Source organism: Amphiprion ocellaris, chromosome 15, assembly GCF_022539595.1.
Source record: "Amphiprion ocellaris isolate individual 3 ecotype Okinawa chromosome 15, ASM2253959v1, whole genome shotgun sequence".
In the NCBI taxonomy this organism is placed as follows: domain Eukaryota; kingdom Metazoa; phylum Chordata; class Actinopteri; family Pomacentridae; genus Amphiprion; species Amphiprion ocellaris.
Window position 1 is genome coordinate 3,114,114 of NC_072780.1, and position 20,970 is coordinate 3,135,083.

Consider the following 20,970-nt stretch of genomic DNA (forward strand, 5'->3'; position numbering starts at 1 on the left):
TTTTCTTCTTTCCTCTCTCAATATTCATCTGTCAACCCCTTAGATTTATCTGTCTGTATATAAAACTGTATATAAAGTAGTTCAAACTGACTCCACCTGCTTCAAATGAAATTTCGTTGTATATGAAAATGTGCAATGACCAATAAAGATTGATTGATTTAACTGTTAATAATAGTATGATGGCAGATATAATAATATACCAGCCAGAGGGACTGAACCTGCACATCTACTTGAATACTTAACATTTTGTTGTGTTCACTTGAATAGGATTTGTCATGTAGGAATATTTTTACATTTCCGTATTGGTGTTTCTTAAGTAAAAACAAAGATAAGTATCAATCTTTAACTGTCAGCAAGATATTAAATCAATGTATTTCCCAAACCGTTGAACACTGTTCCCCAGTGTAGTAAATAAATGCAGACTTTATTAAAAATCTGATGCCTGTAGCTTCAGAAAATGCGATGCAACTGTGTAAACCTGGCCTGTGCATCTGTTGTTTCCAGCACACTTCTCCATGGTAAACACTGGCTGCTTCTCTGAAGTCTGCACTTCTTCCACACCCTCGTTCACGCTGTTTTTCATGGCCGGCGTTCCTGTGGTTTAAATTGTTTTCACCGCCCAGAAGGCAGAAAGGTTAGTGTTTAAGCACATGAGGGAAAATTAAATGTCACAGCTTTAAGTGTACGATGACAGCCATTACCTCAAGGAGCAAACTGTTTCCCCTCCAAACCACTTCCTCAAATTTATTGCAAAAAGAAAAAAAAACTAAATTATATTTACAGGTAAAGAAAAAAAAATCTTAAAAAAGACTAGCAAAAGTTATAAAAACATTTTTAAAATGACACTGGACAGTGCACTTTCATGTTTTCCATTTCTATTCATGAATCTATGCCACACTGGCAAAGTCTTATTAAAACCAAGTAAATCAAATGTTAAAGAAATAGTTTGTTTTTGTTGCTTCCTTTCTTGGAGTAAGACTAGTAGATCGATGCCACTTTCAAGTTTATACACGCTAAATTTGCTTAGCTTAGCATGACACAAAGAATGAAAATGGGGGCGGAAAGCGAGCTAAAATCCAACAACCAGCACCTCTGCTCACAAATTAGCATGGTATATCTCACTTGTTTAACCCTTTAATGCACAACATGGGTCAAGACATACCCATTTTCCATTGAATATGGGTCACTTTTTACCCATTTTGTGTATCAAAGAGTTAAATAATAAGAAAGCAACAAGTAAAAATGACAAGTGTTGGACTATTTTTTGGAAAAGAGCTGTTACTTCTTGGAGTGTCTCTACAAAGTCACTTAAACCGTTACTAATCACATTGAACAGGTTAAACAGTGCTTTAGAGTTACTGGTGGGTTGGTTTTTATGGTCAGCTAAACCAACTAGTTGCTTGCTGTAGTTGCATGTTTAAAAAAACAGCATCAATCTTCTCCCACTCTTGAAGACAGCAAATGTTCTCTAAACTATTCCTTTAAAGACAAGCATCAGCACTGTCACTCTTAAAACTTGAGTTTCTGCAAAGATGCACCACATTTAAAAAGTAACTGAACTCAGATTGAGCATGTTGGAGGCACAGATGTTGTCATCAGTACTGTCGACAGATACTCAGTGTTGTAACAAGGATTCAGTAACTTTAGTCCATCCCACAGATACAGTCTGAACCCTCTACAAAGACTCCTCCGTTATCGGCGGCTGTGGCTCCAAATCAACCCCAGACAGCCGGATTGTGTTTATCTCGCCCGTGCTCTTGAACGTGTACAGTTCGTTGTCGACCATCCTGCTGTCCTGGAAGCCGAGGCTGTCCTGCCGGTCGATGGGAGTGCGCGGGCGGGACGGGATAAAAGTCTCAGAGGGCTTCAGGAAAGTATTGTACTGGTCCATCTCGGGTTCTGGGTCCGGTTCTTTGACTGTAGGCAACAATCCGTCAACAGGGCCGGTGAAGGTTTGATAGGAGTCGCCCAGCAGGTGACCGTACACCATTGTCTCATCTATGGAGTCGTAGACGTGTGACTCGTTGTCAGATCGGGTTTTGCTGAAGTGCCTGTCGCCCGGCCGGAAGATGTTCCCTTTCCCGATGTAGATGGACGACTCTTTGTTCATCTTTTGTTTTTTCTTTTTCCTGTTTGAAAAGATGAAGACAGACCACAACGAGTCAACAAGAGGCATCCAGTTAGAGCTGTCTTATAGAATATAGACAAATAATGAACCAGCTGCTGTCAAAATGTTGTTGCAATCCAACCTGAACAGAAACCGTGGCCCATATTCGTCAAACTCCTAAGAATTAGGAGGACAGATGAAAGTTGAATGATAAAGTTGTCCATCGTCTGGTTGGGGTTTGCTACACTGTGTGACCTAAATATGTAGCGGGCGGCGGGAATTGATGGGACTCGGAAACATCCCCATAATTTAATCGTTTCTTGTATCATTTCCAACGGTACATAAGTCCCAGTAAGTCTGCCACAGTTGGGTGCCCAGGTAGCTCAACTGGTTGAGTGGGTAGCCCATGAACAGGGGATATAGTCCCCAGCGCAGCAGCATGGGTTCAATTCCAGCTCATGGCCCTTTGCTGCAGGTATTCTCCTTACACTCCTGTCTGCTTCTCGACTAACCTATCTAGCAATGCCAACAAAAGACCAAAGAAATAACTTTTTTTTTTTTTTTTTTAAAGTCCACAATGGTGGGCGCCCGTATAGCTCAACGCGTTAAGCGGGCAATCCATGTACAGAGGTTGGTCCTCAACGCAGCGGCCCGGGTTCGATTCCCACTTGCGGCCCTTTGCTGCATGTCTTCCCCCAACTCTTCTCCCCTGTTTCCTGTCTCTCTCTCACTGCACCTATGAAAATAAAGCTGAAAAAAGGCCAAAAAAATAACTTAAAAAAAAAAAAAAAAAGTTCGCAATGGTGAATTTGTAGTAGGATTTCTATCATGTGATCGTCAGCAGGCAGAACGTAGCGTTCACTTGTCATAGTTACAGTGATGCTGTGCCGGCTGCAATGGGAAACGCTTAACAAGTCCATGGATCCAGACTATAAGCTTATCACTGCCAAAATCCAATGAGGTAGTCCTTGTGTCATTTCCGACCTTCCCTGGAAATTTCATGTAAACCTGTCAATCCGTTTTTGAGTAATGCTGCTAACAGAGAGACAGACAGACAGACCAACAGCAATCGTCACAACTCCGCTGTTCTTTGGCTGAGTAAAAATATGAATTTTAGAGGAAAGAAAACTGGAGGTTGTATAGAGAAACAACAGGATTGTTCAACTGGACTTGGTTCGCGAAGACATCTCATCTTGGATGTGAGGTAGAACGTCTTCAAGAACCTACAAGACTACTCTTAGGTGCTCGAGGACATTCTTGTGGCCCTTGTGTCACTTCTGACTTTCCCTGAAAATTTCATCCAAATCTGTTAGTTTTTTTGAGTAATATTGCTAACAGACAGACAGATGGACAGACAAACCAACGCTGATCGTCACATAAGTCCGCCGCGTTCCTTGGCGGAGTAACAAATCTAATTAAACAGATTCGGCACAGAGTTTGCTCCACTCAGCAAACCTCTTCAGTGTCAGGCTAAGTTTGAATAACTAATACCATCTGGTCTCACTACAGGAACCTCCAATGTGGAAAGTGTTGAGAGTTTTTGTTGCTACTACTCACTTTGTGACACAACATACAACACCCAGCACTGCGAGCGCGAGCACAACAGCTCCGGCAATCCCTAGGACGATGGCCAAGAGATCTGTGGAGAAACGAATCAAACTGTTCAATCATAGTCTAGGAACACAGTATGTAAACGACCTAAAGTGAGGTTTGCTTACTGGTCTTCTTCTCCAGAGTGATTTTGGTCAGTACACTAAACTGCCTCTCCTCTGGGATGCAGTTGGACATGTTGAGGTAGAAGCTCTGCAGCACTAACAACTTGTCCTCGGCCTCCTCGTCCTCCCGCCGGCTCATCATCTCCTCCACTGAATCCAGCGTCCTCACCTTCATGTACGCGTGTCTGTCTTTGCACTTGGGCCGAGTGACGTTGACGAACTGCAGGTGGGCTTGGTACTGGCTGGGCAGGGTGACGATCCAGGACACGGTGGTGGAGGGCTTCATGCCCCCAGGCCAGCCGGGGGTGGCCAGCAGGGTGGGAGACGCCACCTTGGGGCTGACTCTGTAAATAATGGTCTCTGAAAAGGTTGGAAACAATGCTGAATGTCAGATGTAGGAATTAGAAAGCATGTGTGGTACAACAGCGCCCCCATGTGGAATTTAAAGGTATAGTGACAGCAGTTTATTCTCACTACTGGTTAATTTGCTCATTAGTTTCTTGAGTGATTAATCATCTCATTCAAATGTAATGTCCTGCAGACCAAAGCGATTTTCCAAAATTTGGTCAACCAAACCAAAAGTGCTCAATTTACGATCAAAGATGACTACAAAAAACAAGCAAATATTCATATTTTTGGATGCTAAATCCATTAATTGTTTAGAAAAAAATATAACAAATAGTGGCATAATAAAGTTATTAACTTTTAATTGATGAACAAATCAAATAACTCCCTTATCATTCCAGCTCTTGCTCTTACAGTTTTGAATATCATCACACTAGATGATTTTTTTAGTTTAACAGTCATCCACTGTCCTCATTTGTCTCATTGACTGTATTTTTCCTCTTCCTGATTTCCAATGTTACCTAGAATGACTACAGCTCTACAAACAGCCAGAAAACAAGTCTAAACTTGTTGCATTCGGTTGCTGGTGAAGTGCAGGAGATGACAGTCACAGAACAACTGACTTAAAAGCAATACAAATGGATGTATTGCAAACTCATTGAACAGCAAAACAATCTGTAAAAAGTAAAAAGTAAAAGTGACAAACTATTGCTCATTGCTTTTGTCAGAAGTGACCACAATATCATCATCCAATGTCATCCAACGTCAACCTACAAGAGACTTCTCTTGTAGGTTCCTGAAGACGTTCCACATCTCATCCAAGATGAGATGTCTTCGAGAACCAAGTCCAGTTGAACAATCCTGTTGTTTCTCTATACAACCTCCAGTTATCTTTCCTCTAAAATTCATATTTTTACTCGGCCAAGGAACAGCAGAGTTATGTGATGATCGCTGTCTGTCTGTCTGTCTGTCTGTCTGTCTGTCTGTCTGTCTGTCTGTCTGTCTGTCTGTCTGTCTGTCTGTCTGTCTGTCTGTCTGTCTGTCTGTCTGTCTGTCTGTCTGTCTGTCTGTCTGTCTGTCTGTCTGTCTGTCTGTCTGTCTGTCTGTGCACAACATTACTCAAAAACGGACTAACAGATTTAAATGAAATTTTCAGGGAACTTCAGAAATGACACAAAGACCAATTGATTAGATTTTGGCAGTGATGCAGCTTATAGTCTGGATTCACAGATCTGTTAAAGATTTCTGTATCATTGCGAGATAGCGGCATGGCGTCACTGTAACCATGACAACAAGTGAACGCTACGTTAGCTGCCTGCTGACGATCACATGATTGTGATCCTGCTACAAATCTAGCACTGCGGACTTTTCGGGACTTATCCGTCAGAAATGATACAACTAAGCAGCCTTAGAGGAGTACTGCGCTCTCTGAGGGCTTTTCTTGTTGTGTCATTTCTGTCATTTGTCATTCCAAAAAATTCAGTTTGAACCTTTTTGTTTGTTAAGATTTGATGCTTTTCAATGACATATATGACGGAAAACTGAATATTTCTGAGTTTTTGTAGTTAGAAAAAATTCCAAATTTGAAGATGCCAATTTGAGACACTATTTAGTAATTCTTGAAAATGCATTTAATCCATTGCCTGGGAAAATAATAAGCAGTTAAAGAAGATAATTTCTTAAAAAAAAAAAAAAAAAAAAAAAAAAAAAAAAGCAACCAACAGGACGTTCATGTTTTACCTGGGATCTCCTGACTGACGTTGACGCTGAGAAAAGGCCCCCTGGTGATGTTGAAGTCTTTGACTGTAGCCGTGACGGAGACGTTGGCGTGAACCTGAACCTTCTGGATGTCACCATTAAAGCAGAAATCTCCCAGAGAAGAGCCGTCGCCTTCGGCCACATGCAGTAAGACGGAGTGGTTGCACTCCTGGCCCGGCAGGGACCGTTTGAGGCTCCCGGTGGGCGACACCAGGTCCAGCGTTCTGTCCTGAGGGATGTAGAGGTGCCAGGTGAAGCTGTGCAGCAGCAGCGGCAGACAGGAATCCAGTTTGGGAACGGTGAGTTTAGAAGCAGAACACGCCCAATCTTGACACCCTGGTATTTAAAAGGACAAAATGAGATGAAGAATAACAAGAAATTATCCACTTTTTCACACTTTTTGGTGACATGAAATGATACATTTGTTTTCACAAAAAATATGCAAAATAAAACAAATATCTTACAAATAAGTTTGCTGGCAGTCAGGCGGACATCCTCTTTTGGACAGTCGAGGAAGGACAGATCGGCTGTGGTGCCTGCAGCTACATTTATCTTCTCTGAAACCTTTGAATTAGTGCTGATCTCACAGTACGGGTCTGAACCAACCTTCTCAATCTGCACGGAAACTCCTCTGTGTTTGGTGAGATCCACCGTACACAGAACTAACCAGGAAACACGACAGACAAAATATTTCAGTGATCAGGAGGAAATTTTGATCTCAGAATTAACTGTGATGGTGTTATATCATACATATTGTGAATTAAAACTGCAAAATTCCCTTTTGTTTAATTTCTACATGTGATACCAACAGTATCATGTAAGTGTAGTTTGCAAACAGATATCAAGTGCTGAAAAAAAACTCTGGTCTGTGTCAAATTTTATCTAAAAGATCAAAATTTAAACTTTTTACAAGGTGAGTTTAGACTCCTCAGACTTTTCTTATCGCTTTATATGGAAAAATACATTAAAAGTAGAGATATTTAACTCTTTTCTCAAACTGTGACCAGAAAATGACAACAGTTGTGTTCTTTTTGTAAAAAAAAAAAAACAAAAAACACATTAAATATAAAAAAGTGACATTAATAAGCACTAATAAAACTAAAATTGTTTGTGTTGTGCTTCACACTGTATAACTGGAGCCAGAATATATTTTATTTCTTCCTAATTCAGTCTTGGTTTGCATTTGGATACTGTGGCTAAAGTTGGGAAATGGGCTCAAAATATCAAGACAGAGAATATGTTTTTCTCCAACTGGATTCTGGGACATCAAAACAGCTGTAAGTTTTCTGGGTGTTTAAAAAAAATCATTTATTGTTCAGAAAATCGAAGTGAGACATGAGAGGCAGAAACTGTGGCTGAGATACTCACAAAATCTATCTAATTTTTAGTTATATGCATCAATAAAAACCCAAATTAGCCTGTTTGAATTTAATCAGGAAAACAAGGGTATGTTTTCATGGAAAATTGACCATCAGGGATTTCTGAATTGTCATTTTAACAGCAAAACCTGTAGTTTGGGATTATAGAAGCCAGATTTTCTGCTGTAGATTTATTCTGGAGAACAATGATTTATCAAATACACATGAAGCAGACTGTTTTTACAAATACATGTGTATGATAAAAGACTGTCAGATGGAAAAATAACAGCAGACCAGAGTAATATATGCTTGTAATTAAAATAATTTCACCTACTCTGATTAAAACTGAAGTATTCTGTCAGTGGGACGACTTTGTAAAGTGTAAAAATTCCAGAGAAGACATTAACTGCAGATTATAAATTAGTAAAACTATGAATTTAAAATAATTTCTAGACCATGACAAGTTGTTTTGATCATAAAGTAAAATACTAGATTGTTCATTGTTCTTTTGTCGTTTTGTGTCTCATTTTTGTAATATTTTGCTTGTTTTTGTTGTTTTTTGTCTGACTTTCATCGTTCGTCTCATGTTTTTGTCATTTTGTGTTTCCTTTTTGTCTCACTTGTGTTTTTTGTCTTATTTTTGCCCTTTTGTGTTCTGCTTTATTCGTTTTGCGTGCCGATTGTGGGGTTTTTTTTGTCTCGTTTTTGTCATTTATCAATTTTTTTGTTGCATTGTTTGTCTAATTTTTGTCTCATTTTATTTTGTGTCGTTTGTCTCATTTTTTTTGACGTTTTGCATCTCATTTTCACGTCTGGATATTTCTTAAACCCGACCGTCTGTCTGCTAATCTGTTGCACTGTCACTTTAAATAAGATTACCAATTGAAATTATCATGTCTTCATGCTGTACCTGGATGTCCGCTCCTCATCACAGACACTCTGTATTTCAGGTTGAGTCCTTCCAGCGTCCGATTGGTTTCGCAGTTCTTTAGGACCATGTTGAAGTTTCCCTGTTGGTGCTTCGGCTGAGGATCCGTCAGAGTTGCCTTGGTCGCCTTCTTGTCCTTTTTCTGGTACTCCACCACCACTTCACCGTTGAGGCATTCAGGGGCGGCGTGGTTGAGGAAGTTCACGGAGTAGTTGTGCATGCCAGGCACCGTGAAGTCCCACTGCATCTGCTGCGTATCGGGGAAATCTCCGGGGTAGTTGGCTGTGATGAAGTCTGTGTCCGAAACGCCTCGTGGTAAGTTGACTTTCACTATGGCCAACTCTGAGGAAAAACAGGAAGAGAACACTGTGGTTAAAAACAAATAGAGTCATCTACATCTCTACAAAGAGCCCTGTGGTGAAAATCAAATTTCACTAACATGTCCATAGTGATGTTCTTATTATGGAAGCCACATCATGATGAGTATCGACTACTCACCCTGGACAGAAAGCGCTAATGTACCTTTAGTTGTACCAGGCATTAAAATGGACAAGAAATTGAAGAAAACAAGGGTGGTCTAATGTTTTTTCCATGACAGTTTAATGCTCTTACTCATGTTTCTCTTTTGATTTGTGTCCTACCAGATGTCTTGCTCCAAAGTGACGTCTGATATATTGCCGTTTCACTGGAAGATATTCTAAAAAACTGACTGACTTACTGTTCGTCTCAGGTCCAACATGGAGTTTGAAGTCTACAGGATCCAGCTTTGCTTCTCCAGGGACCTGCAGCAACACTCTTCCCTTGTAGCGAGCCATGATGGTTGTCACTGTTCCTCCTTTGCAAAAGGTACCGATCTCCGCCGGTCCGGTGCGCAGGTAAATAACAAGAGAGTAGGTGTGTGCATCCAGACAGGTCTCCTCGTTGGGAATCTGTCGCATTCCCGGTTCTGGGAAGTCCAGCTGGAAAGCCCGAGTGGAGACGACTTTCAGGTCCCAGGTGAAGGTCCGGTTAAAGTCCGGGAACAGCGAGGACTCCGGCTGGACAATGTTTCCAGAACAGGAGGTCTCTGTGCAGTCTGGAGACAAAAGAACATAAAAGAGAAGGTGACTGAGTTTTCACAACTCAAATAGGAATTTATCAGCAGGCTGTTATCAGGAAATAAGTAGTTGTAAGTAGTTATCTAGTCAGTCTGTCTGGGTATCAGTATTATATCAGTGAAATAGGAACAAATGTGTCTCAAATTTTATGTTATTTGATTAAAATGAAAATGATTAAATAGTCAAGCACATGATATGTTTCTTTTTGTTGTAACAGGGATTAGGACTGGTAAAAAATCTATTTAACCTGCAGATATGACAGATTTTTGACTAAAACATACAATGAACTTGATACCAAGATGGTTCCTTCATATAGTACTTTGGTATAGTTTGGTTTTGACTTGCCTTGTTGGTTTTTATCCGATTCCTCCTTGTATTACTTGTTGGTTTACTTTTTGAGTAAATGTTGTTCAGTTAAATCTTTCTAGCTTTGATTCATTCCACTGTACAGTCATTCTCAGATGAACTACATTTAAAACAATTCATTACAGACTTAAAAATAAGTTATTTTTGCATTAAAAATCTGAATTAAACCTTTAACTATCGTTGGCATTTGTGTTGTATACATCAAATGCATCAAAGTCCTCAGAATTGCACTGAAACATAGACAGGTCATTCAATGGGGCTTAGGAGCTCTTTAGGAGAACATTTTTACAGCCAGCACACGGTGTTGAGGAGCAATAGTTCATGTCTTCATACCGATTTCTCTGTTGATCTCCACATTGAAGACGTCCTGAGGTTGAGGGCAGGTGAACTCCACCGAGGTGTTGCGAGGATCAGTGAGTCCTAGATACCGCGGGTTACATTTCTGGTTCGGCGGGTCGTCCACACAAACGCTGCAGTCCGGATCCTCCCCGACCCTGCGGATGATGATGATGGTGTCGGGGTCAGGGGTCACCGACATCATTCTGGCACCTGAACAGGAAGATGTGTAAGATAGTGAGACACTGATGCAGCCAATGAGCTGAGACAACATATGTTTATGTTAAAAATAAGTCAAAACATTATGGATTTTTAAAAATACTATACAGTACAACAATATAAAACATACATGAGTGCCAAATCTGTTGCACACTTGCTAAAAAATGTTGTTTATGATCAAATATATCGGTAACACTAAAGACATTTCTGCCACCACCAGCAGTGCTTTACACAATATTAGTATGCTAACACGTTATACAATCGGTAGTTGGTAGTTTGGTAGATAGTTTGGTAGGTAGGTAGTTCGATAGTTCGGTAGGTAGTTCAGTAGGTAGGTAGTTCAGTAGGTAGGTAGGTAGGTAGTTCGATAGGTAGGTAGTTCGGTAGGTAGGTAGGTAGGTAGTTCGATAGGTAGGTAGCTCGGTAGGTAGTTCAGTAGGTAGGTAGGTAGGTAGTTCGATAGGTAGGTAGCTCGGTAGGTAGTTCAGTAGGTAGGTAGGTAGGTAGTTCGATAGGTAGGTAGTTCGGTAGGTAGTTCAGTAGGTAGGTAGGTAGTTCGATAGGTAGATAGTTCGGTAGGTAGTTCATTAGGTAGGTACGTAGGTAGGTAGGTAGGTAGATAGGTAGTTCAGTAAGTAGGTAGGTAGTTCAGTAAGTAGGTAGGTAGTTCAGTAAGTAGGTAGGTAGTTCAGTAAGTAGGTAGGTAGGTAAGCAGTTCGGTAGGTAGGTAAGTAGCTCAGTAGGTAGGTAGGTAGGTAGGTAGGTAGGTGGGTAGTTCGGTAGGTAGGTAGGTAGGTAGGTAGGTAGGTAGGTAGGTAGGTAGGTAGGTAGATAGGTAGTTCAGTAAGTAGGTAAGTAGTTCAGTAAGTAGGTAGGTAGGTAAGCAGTTCGGTAGGTAGGTAAGTAGCTCAGTAGGTAGGTAGGTAGGTAGGTAGGTAGGTAGGCAGGTAGGTAGAACAAAAAGACAGGACAGGCAGGTTGGTAACATTAACATTGAGGAATCTTTGTAAAAGAGGCACCAATCATTTTTAGGGCTATGTTTTTAGCATACTGTTGAAAAAGTCCTTGTTAGATAAATATCTATGGTTCTATGGACTGTGCGTTAACAGAAGCTCACCTCTTGGTGCTGCTTTGACATTTAATACAGTTCGGTTCAGCTCTCCTCCTTTGGGTACCTCAGCAGTCACCGTCGTCGTTCCGAGCAGATCCAGATGAGACACGGCGCCGCCTCTGCAGTAGCTGTTAGCTTTGATTTTTCCATCATTTTTAGTTGTACTCACAGAGTACCGATAGCCGTCCTGGCAGTTCTCTGCTGCAGAAGTATGCTTCAGTCCACCAGCAGGAAAGTCCAACATTAACACAGTCTTCTCTGGGACACGAATGTCCCACGTTAGAGATCTTTTGAAGTCTTTCAATAGCTCAGGATCAACTTCTGCTGCAGCAGGAGAGCAGGAGCTCTCAGTGCACACTGAGGAAAGAAAGGAATAAACACTTAGACGTGCAAAGAGAAAGAGATGTGACTTCCAGCATCAGGGCTGTGGAAGAGGAAAAACTAGTTACTTATTTAAAGGAGATTTTAAAAAGTAAAAGCTGAAATAAATGTGAAAATAACTAACTCTAATTAACAGATGCTATTCAATAAAAAAACAGATACATAAAAATAAGCAATTTTAGAACTACACAAAAAATGTATTATAGAACCCAAAGAAATAGACTGTGAATTACTACATTTCAATCTGTATTTCCTAAGCAGACATTTAGAAATAAATAAGCATAAATAATAGAAATGCATGAATAAATAATTGTTTTATTCCTGGATTCATTCCATTATACATTCAAGTGTCTATTTAAATATGACAATTATAAGTTATAGCTTACATTAAAAAAATATTATAGTTACTGAAAAATGCATGTGCTCATTTATGTATGTGTATATCGATCTGCAAATACATAAATATACATACAAGTAATTATTAATTTATGTACTGATGAATACACGTAATCAGTAAACATACAGTTCATCTAAAATGACCAATCACTGAGTTTATTTTCGTCTTGTGGCCTCTGCAGCCTCTCACCTATTTTCTTCTTCATCTTCACACTGAACACATCCTCAGGTTTCAGGCAGCTGAACTCCAGTGAATTTTCAGCATTGGTCAGCTGCTTTTCTTTGGCGCTGCAGGAGGGAGTGGAGCCTTCAACGGTGCAAACTTCACACTCTGGTTCCTCCACGTCTCGGCTGAGGACCACCGTCGTGCTGGGATCAACCGTTACGACCATCGTTCGGCCCTCTAAAGAGGATAAAACGCAGTGTGAGACTGAAGCAGGGTTGGAATTCACCAGCTGGTAGTAAATCTAACACTAGGTTTGTGTGCAGAGTCTCTAAAAAGGTTGTAGTTACAAGACTGCACCATTAAAATGTATTTATTCATTATTGGTTGAGTCAACTGTAATTTTTGTTACATATTTCCTGGTTGTCTTTATTGACTAATTTGTGTTTAAGACCAAGCTTATGCAGTGCAACCTCTTTGAATTTGGTGAAAAATATTCACTCAGTAAATACTTTATAACTCAACTAAGTTTGAACTTAAGGACAGTTGGTGCAGCTTCAGCTAAGATCAATATTTTTACTTCGCTAGAAAAGAAGAGTGTATATTCAGGGCATTGTTCTTACTCAGTGGTGCAGCGGAGGCTTGAAACAACGTCGTCACCTGAACATTTGGTAGAACTGGCAGAGACACGGCAGCTTCATTAAACAGATCTAACCGAGTTACAGAACCACCTCCACAATACTGAGTCTGGCTTTTGCTGTCAGTCTTAGATGTGACCACAGAATACTGAATTCCATCAGTGCACGGTTGTGACGACTCCATCAGTCCCTCCCCGAGGACGTCCAGACTCACAACCGTCTTCTCAGACGCCTTCACCTCTACAGTGAAGGTCCTGCTGAGCTCCGTCAGGATGGATGGTAGAGCTACTCTTGATGGGTTGCAGGAATCGTTGGTGCATTCTGAAATAAAATCAAAGGCAAAAGGAGATTCATAGATTGGTTGAAAATGTTAAACATTGGCGCTCAGCTATTAATTATGCCGTAATGTGATATAACTGACTAGGTATGAGGAACCAACTTTGGACACAGATGGAAAGAAAAAGAGTAATTTGGTTACAGGAACAAGCTAACAAAAACAACAGGGGTTCATTACCTTATTTGGGGTGGAACACAGTTAAATTAATTCACCCCGAGGAACCTTTTCCTTAGAGGACACACAAGTCTCAGAATTTTTTGTAAATCATTTTTAAAGACTCCATTCCCCTTTGGTAAGAGTTGCATAATTTTGTAATAGGAATTCCTACAAAACAGAAGCTTAGCATATTGACTGTAAAAATAAATAGGAAGGAGAAAATCTTTTGTGTCATTTTAAATGTGGAAGTAAGCAATAAAAAATATATAATTGTGTTGTGTTTCTGCACAGTATAAGTCCAACATTCACTGTCTTTTAGTTCTGGTTTTAGTCCGTACCAACTACAGACGGAAATATCTGGTTCTTTATCTCATAAATGCTCCACTATTTTCACTAACTAGTTTCTGTGTCAATCTGCAGAGAAGGTAAAGTGGGATTTAAGAGCTTTTTTGCTGAAAACAGCTCCCTGCTGCAGAAAAAAAACAACATCAGTAAAGCTGGACAACTAATCGATGAGCTGAAACTCACTGCAGCGCTGTGTAAAGACGAGAGGAGCTGCATATTCGAATAAAAATTCTCTGCTGATCCACAGGTTTTGTTATTTCTTCTACAGTTTTTCCAGTTTTTTTCCACAACACTGAGTAAAACAGCTTTAGCTAACCTCAAACTATAGTGTTGCTACATTGCAATTTTTGGTGGCTGATCCTTAAAGCTCTAGGAGAGGGCAACTGGACTTCTCTTTTTGGTTCTTGAAGACATTTTATCTTTCATTTAAGGGGCTCCTTCAGTTCAGACTGACTGGTGTGGGGTCACAAACATCTACTGTCACCCCTAAAATCATATGATCTATGGATCATCAACAACTTGCATACCTAGGAGGGTCGAACGGTTGTGAAACTTCCTTGGAGATGACTCAAGGTGTTAATAGTGAAATATTCTTTGGTGAGATCTCAACACTGCATCATCAGAACTTGATAAGTGGTCTGTTTAGAGATGGCTGTTCCAGTTTAACGTGGATGGCTTCATTTAATTCACTCTCAAGCCATCTGTCTTCTCCGTCCAGAATGTGAACATTTCTACCCTCAAAAGACTGTCCTTCAGATGTAGGTGGATGCTGAGTCTCGTCCTGAAGAGCTGCTGTCCTCCTGAGTCATCTCTGCAGTTTCACAACCACTCACACCTTGAAGCGGGTTGGACTATTAGCCAAGTGATTTGATGGCAACACATTTCAGTGACTCCACAACAGTCAGTCAGAGCTGAAGAAGCCTCTTGGATGAAGGTGAAACATCTTCAAGAACCAAAATCTAACCTTTCACTGAAGCTCTTAGGGTTATCAAGACCTGGATGATTACGAATCTATACAGACACTGGCATTCAATAAGAATCTAGTTCTTGAAAAACTTCAGATGAGGCCAGTTTTCTGCATTTAAACCAGACAGAACACTGTGAAGCATCTTAATGAAAGTCTCAAGCACACAAATGATCAGACCTGTATTTACTAACCCTATACTCACCAATGGAGCTGTTGATCGTCACGGTGTAGGACTGACCAATAGGCTGGGAGCAGTTAAACAACAGTTTGACTTCCTCTTCAGGTACCAGAGAGAGAGAAGCCTTGCAGGTTGTCTGGGTGTCGTTCACCCCGCTGACTGTACAAACCGGACACTGATCCAGCTTAGTGGAAAGCATCACAGTCCAGCCTTTATCTGGTTGCACTGTCGTCTGCAGGATTTCTGAGGAAACAGAGCAAATACGGTTGCTAAGTAAATAAGCAAATACATGTCTCTAGTTGTGTCAGTCTGTTGCTCCAACACTGTGGTCCACACTGAAATATCTCAACAACTACTGGATGGATTAACATAAAATCTAACACACAAACTCATGGCCACAACTGACCTAAACCATCTGGCATCTTTTCCTCAAGTACCACCATCAGATCAAAATTTGTCCATTTAATACAATTATCATGAACAAATACCTTCAAAGCTATGGATACACTTAAGACACAAGCAGATTGCTGTTGACACCTGCGGTTCCAGACACACCTACCACCGTGTACCGCAGTGTCAGACCAGAACGTATTCATTTGATTCTTATCATGAGTCACCTGGAGAGTAAAGAGGAACTGAACCAGTTCTACAAAGCATGTGTAGTTTCTGTGATGTCTGACTCTCCCATGGTGAATTCAGCTTCTGTTACTGATGAACTTTAACTTTTTCAAACCCCACATGAAACTGGTATTACTGCTTTTTCTGTCATTTCACACATCAGCAGCTGTAGAGCGAGTCTGCAGCTTTGGTTTTGTTTTTTGTCCCTGGTGGGGCTACAGGTGGTTTTAGTCCAGTCATGTCTGTGAGAGCAATATTAGAAAAAAATATGTTTTCAAGAATTGTACCTCTACATGATTGATAGATAGATACTTTATTAATCCCGAGGGAAATTCAAGAAATTAATTTATTTTGCTATATACAGGAGGTCCTCGGTTTACGACGTCCTCGACTTATGTCGTTTTGCCATTACGTCAGAACTGGTTCAGTGGAACTAGTTGGTAAGTGGAGCGGATGAATACTGTAGTCAGGCCGCTATAAGACGGCTTTGTTTACATTTGCCACCACATTGGATTATGCTACAGTCGCTAACCTCATTATGGCTCCCAAGCCTAAGTCAAACTTAGTTTTGTAGGTATTTTCCTACCGAGTTGTGTTTCAGTGTGAGCTAATGACTGTTTTGGTTACTGTAGTTGTAAAAATAAGTAAACTGATTGATATCATGACACACATAACGGCTTTGTTTACATGTTCACCGGAGTTCCGACTTCGAAATCGACTTACGTCACATTGTGGAAACGGAACTCCGATGTAAGTCGAGGGCCCCATCTAGACTATATACACTTACAGAGCTCTTTTTTAAAGGAAAACCTTCCAGATATTTGGCTTCCTTTACTCTCAAACAGCCTCAGTTGTTGGTGTCATGGATCATGCAAGATGGATGTTTCTGTAATAGGAGTTCCTACTAAACAAAAGATTAGCACATCCACTGAAAAATAAAATAGTAAAAATTCAAAATATATGGAAAAGAGAAACCGTTCTGTGCTGCTTTAAATATGGAAATAAGTTGTGAACCCAATATTGAGTTGTGTTGTGTTTCTGCAAAGTGTAAGTCCAATATTTATTCTCTCTTAGTTCTGTTTTTAGTCTGTACCAACTCCAGATTGAAATATTTGGCTTTTAAGCTCATAAACGGTCCACTATTTACACCAGCTAGTTTCTGTTTCAGTCTACAGAGAAGGTAAAGTGGAATTTTAGAGCTATTTTGCTGAAAACAGATGCTTACTGCAAAAACAAACAATATCGGTAAAGTTGTACAACTCACTGTAATGCAATGTAAAAGCGAGAGGAGCTGCAGACTTGGATAATAATTCTCTATTGAACGACAACTTTTGCCATTTCTTCTATTGTTTTCAAGAATATTGATGCAAGATGTTGGGAATGTTCCTCTGAGATTCTGCTCCATGTTGACATCACAACATTTCCAAAGATTTGTCAGCTGTTTGTTAAATCACTAACATTATTAAGATGTTTTACAGGATTCAGACGTGACGAAGCTGCTGATGGAAGTGCTCCATCATGTTCATGAAACCTGTTGGAGAAGACTTTAGCTTAGTGGCTTGGTGCATCATCATGCTGGAATAAAACGCCTCAGGACAGTAATCTGTAATTTAAGAGGATGCACATGATAGTTTCAGTGGAAAAAACAAGTAAAAAATGCCACTTAAATCATGGCTCATATTACAATTATAATTACTGACTTGCTTTTCATATTTTCCCATTTTCCACAGCCATATCTTCTCATCTTACTGTTTAAATCTTTTATTTATACATCATATAATTGATTGTCTCATTTTATGGCTGCAGCACTTTACATGAACTTTAAAAAGCTGCCCCACTGAGTCACAGAGTTACTAATTTTTTACTAATTACTAATTTACAATGTGTAGTAAATGTCTTCTCTGAAATTTTTATACTTTGAGGGCCGGATTGGACCCTCTGGAGGACCGCTTTTGGCCCACGGGCCTCATGTTGGACACCCCTGCTGTACAGTTTGCTGGAATTGCTCAGAAACCCAGTGGCAGACACACAATCTGAGCTTTAAATCAAAAGTGGAACCATAAAACACACTCATGGAACCTTCCTCCAGTGAACTAAAGGACACTCCCAGAGCAGTAATCATAACGTCTGTCTGCGATCACAAAAGCAGCTCCTGCAGGTTTGAATGAAAACACTCATGATTTGTTGGAGGTTCCAAACATGAAAAGACAGAAGGAATTCTGAACCTGAACCTGCAAGAACTGGAAAGCAACAAAGCAGCAGTTGGACAGAATGTAGGCTTCATGTGACAGTAAACAGAGGGGATGATACGAAAATAAACAAAAAAGAGATAAAAGGACAAAAAATGGACAAACGACAAAAACAAGACAAAAAATGACACAAATGTGACCCAAACAAGACCAAAAATGACAAAACGAGAAAAAAAAACAACAAAAAAAATGAGACAAACGATAACAATCAGACAAAAAAACAACATGGTTCATATTTGGATGCAAAAGACCTTTTTTTTGGTGTCAGTTTCTGCAAAAAGCTGCTTTTAAAAGCCGCAGAGCTGCTGCCGATCGCTCCCCAGACGTGAATTAAAATAAATGGAAGAAGAAAGCAAAAGCAGTTTGAGCATGAAATCTGATAAAGCCAACAGATTCATGGTTGAGCAGCAGATTGCTGGTCAATCATTAATGGAGTCGTGATGAATTCAAGCCTCCAGGAAGCTCCATAAATGCCTCATAAACCTTTTGAAAATGGAGGTCTAGAAGTCAGGCTGAGAGTTGTTCCACTCACACTGGAAATGTGCTTCAGCCTCCATCTGTCAGCTCCATCCATCATGCATAATGCTGCCTTAACGTCCTCCGTTATCCTGCACTTTATTCAGAGCTCATCTTTAATTTCCTGTCCTCAGCTGCATTTTATGTTTGACCCAACTGGAACAAATGCAACAAATGAAGCCACATTTTAACCCTCCTGTTGTCCTCATTTACAGGCACCAAAAATATTGTTTCTTTGTCTGAAAAAAATCCAAAAATTCAGCAAAAAGATTCCCCAAATTTCTGAAAATTTGCAAAAACTTGAGGAAGAAAATTCCTTAAAAATTTCCCTTAAAAGTTTTATTTCTTTAAAAAAAAAAAATCCCTAGATTTGGCAAGAAATAATAATTTAAAAAATTAAAAAATTGTAAATATTTTCCAAAAATAAATACAAATATTCCCAAAAAAATCCTAAAAATATCTAAAGTGATTCCATATTTATCAGTAAAACTTCTAATATTTTCTTTAAGAACATTCACATAAAAATCAACCAAAATCCAGCGAATTTTGCTGGATTTTGGTTGAACATTTTTTTCCACCAAAAAATGTTCAAAAATTTCCCAAAAATGTTGAAAATGTGGACATCAGAAGTTTCATTGTGAAAATATTTTTTTCCACATTTTCAAACTTGAAAACGGGTCAATTTGACCCGCAGGACGACATGAGGGTTAATACGTTTCGTAGGGGTTTTTTTGTACATTTTGAACCACGTATCCCACTGAAAACCACAAACAAAACCCGCTAAAGCTCCAACAAACAACAACCAAACATACGTTTCCTGCTGTCAGAGTTGATTTTTCTCACCTGAATTGTCCAAAGCTGCCAGCAGCAGAAGCAGCGCGCAGGTCGCACAGAGCCGCATGTTCTCCACAAAAATTACACTTTCCTTCCGTGAAATGATGCTAAAACTTCAAAAAATCGAACTCGCTGTTTCTGTTCTCAGACACACGGCTGCATTTTCACCCAGGTTCCGACAGCAAACGGCTCTGACAGCCACTTCCTGCTCGGCGTTACCTGTGCCCGGCGGAGGGCGTGGACCGGAGAAGGATACGGTTACCTGTCCCGACTTGACGGCAGGATCCGGGCTCCGCCGCTGTACCTTTGAGCCAAAACTGTGCAGAGCTACGTGCGGCGGTCCTTATGTGGCTGCCCGTCAATGTGTGGCACAATGGGTGCCCTATTTATATCCAGCCAAACATGCCGAAGATTGTTGGCACCGACGCTGCGTAAAAGCGCCGAAAACGAAGCAGAGAAGAGGAGTGGAGACAGTCAGAGGAGGCATTAGACTGTGGGAGGAAGGGCCTCTAACCCTCCTGTTGTCCTCATTTACAGGCACCCAAAAATATTGTTTCCTCGTCTGAAAAAAATCTAAAAATTCAGCAAAAAATTCCCCAAATTTCTGAAAATTTGCAAAACGTTCAGGAAGAAAATTCCAATAATTCCTTCAAAGATTTATTTTTTAAAAATCCCCCAAACTTAGCAAGAAAATTCTTGTAAATATTTTCAAAAAATGAGTGAAAATCTTTTTAAAAATCCTAAAAACATCTAAAGTGATTCCATATATATCAGTACAACTTCTAATATTTTCCTTAACAACATCCACATAAAAATCAACCAAAATCCAGCTAAATTCGCTGGATTTTGAAATAAGAACACACACGATTGTGTTATAGAGGTAAACTGCAGGAATTAAACTGTTTAAATGAGTTTAAACTGAATTTAAGGGGAATTTAAAGTCCTTGAAGTGACAGCTGGAAAATAAGCAATATCTGTTTACATTCAGAAATCAGGTTTGTCCTGGTCAGCTGCATTTTTTCACACTAAAATGATGATGAAAATGCGATTAACCGTGTGTGAGGCTGGTAGCAGATCAGTGAAGAACAGTAAGAGTTTCAGAGGATTCCTCCTGCCTCCACATGTCTCATGACGTGGAAACATTCCTGCTCAAACCTACCTGAGGCCATAAACACACCGAGGTGTTCCACTTTTACAGGATTTAGACCAGTGGTGTCAAACTAGTCTGAGTTCAGGTTCCACATTCAGCCCAATCTGATCTCCAGGGACCAGTAAAACCACAACATAATAACCTATAAATAACCACAACTCCAAATATTTCCTTTGTTTTAGTGCAAAAAAAGTTCATTCTGACAATGTTGACATTTCAGGAATTATCTTTTTACAAAACATTATGAACAACCTGAAATTTCTGAAGAAAAATGGGCAAATAAAAACGAGACAAAAAATTACACAAATGACACCAAAAATGACAAAAACCTGAAACAAAACAACAAAAAAACGTTCAAAAAACACAAGCGAGACAAAAAAAAACACAAAACGACAAAAACATGAGTAACGACAAAAGTCAGACAAAAAACAACAAAAACAAGACAAATTATTAGGAAAATGAGACACAAAATGGCAAAAAAGAGACAAAAAAGTTACAAATCGACAAAAAATGGACAAACGACAAAAAATGACACAAAAAATACACAAATGAGACCAAAAATCACAAAAGCAAGAAACAAAAGCAAGACAAAAAAAATGGACAAAGAACACAAGTGAGACAAAAGGAACACAAAAAATTACAAAAACAGAAACGAAATGACAAAAATAGAAGACCAATAACAAAAATTTGACAAAAAACAAC

The 20,970-nt window shown here is 39.7% G+C and overlaps 1 protein-coding gene across 1 annotated transcript; it reads right to left on the bottom strand.

Annotated features, from left to right (window-relative positions):
• Nucleotides 1-729: 729 nt before the first annotated feature.
• On the bottom strand, nt 730-19,525 carry cdcp1b (CUB domain containing protein 1b). Its single transcript, XM_023295877.3, has 13 exons — nt 19,128-19,525; nt 14,926-15,144; nt 12,904-13,239; nt 12,308-12,520; nt 11,347-11,697; nt 10,008-10,223; nt 8,930-9,286; nt 8,194-8,553; nt 6,390-6,587; nt 5,908-6,261; nt 3,826-4,182; nt 3,665-3,746; nt 730-2,129 (listed from the first exon to the last, which is right to left on the bottom strand). The coding sequence occupies exons 1-13, from the start codon at nt 19,183-19,185 to the stop codon at nt 1,676-1,678; spliced, it is 3,555 nt and encodes a 1,184-aa protein (XP_023151645.1). The 5' UTR covers nt 19,186-19,525; the 3' UTR covers nt 730-1,675.
• Nucleotides 19,526-20,970: the final 1,445 nt, after the last annotated feature.

Bases quoted from the DNA above. Each gene is read 5' to 3' on its own strand.
- cdcp1b (XM_023295877.3), bottom strand. From the start codon at position 19,185: ATGCGGCTCTGTGCGACCTGCGCGCTGCTTCTGCTGCTGGCAGCTTTG. The intron at 8,554-8,929 runs GTAAGTCAGTCA...GTTTTTCCTCAG, and splicing joins TGTTGGACCTGAGACGAACA to AGTTGGCCATAGTGAAAGTC. The intron at 3,747-3,825 runs GTAAGCAAACCT...GTTTCTCCACAG, and splicing joins CACTCTGGAGAAGAAGACCA to ATCTCTTGGCCATCGTCCTA.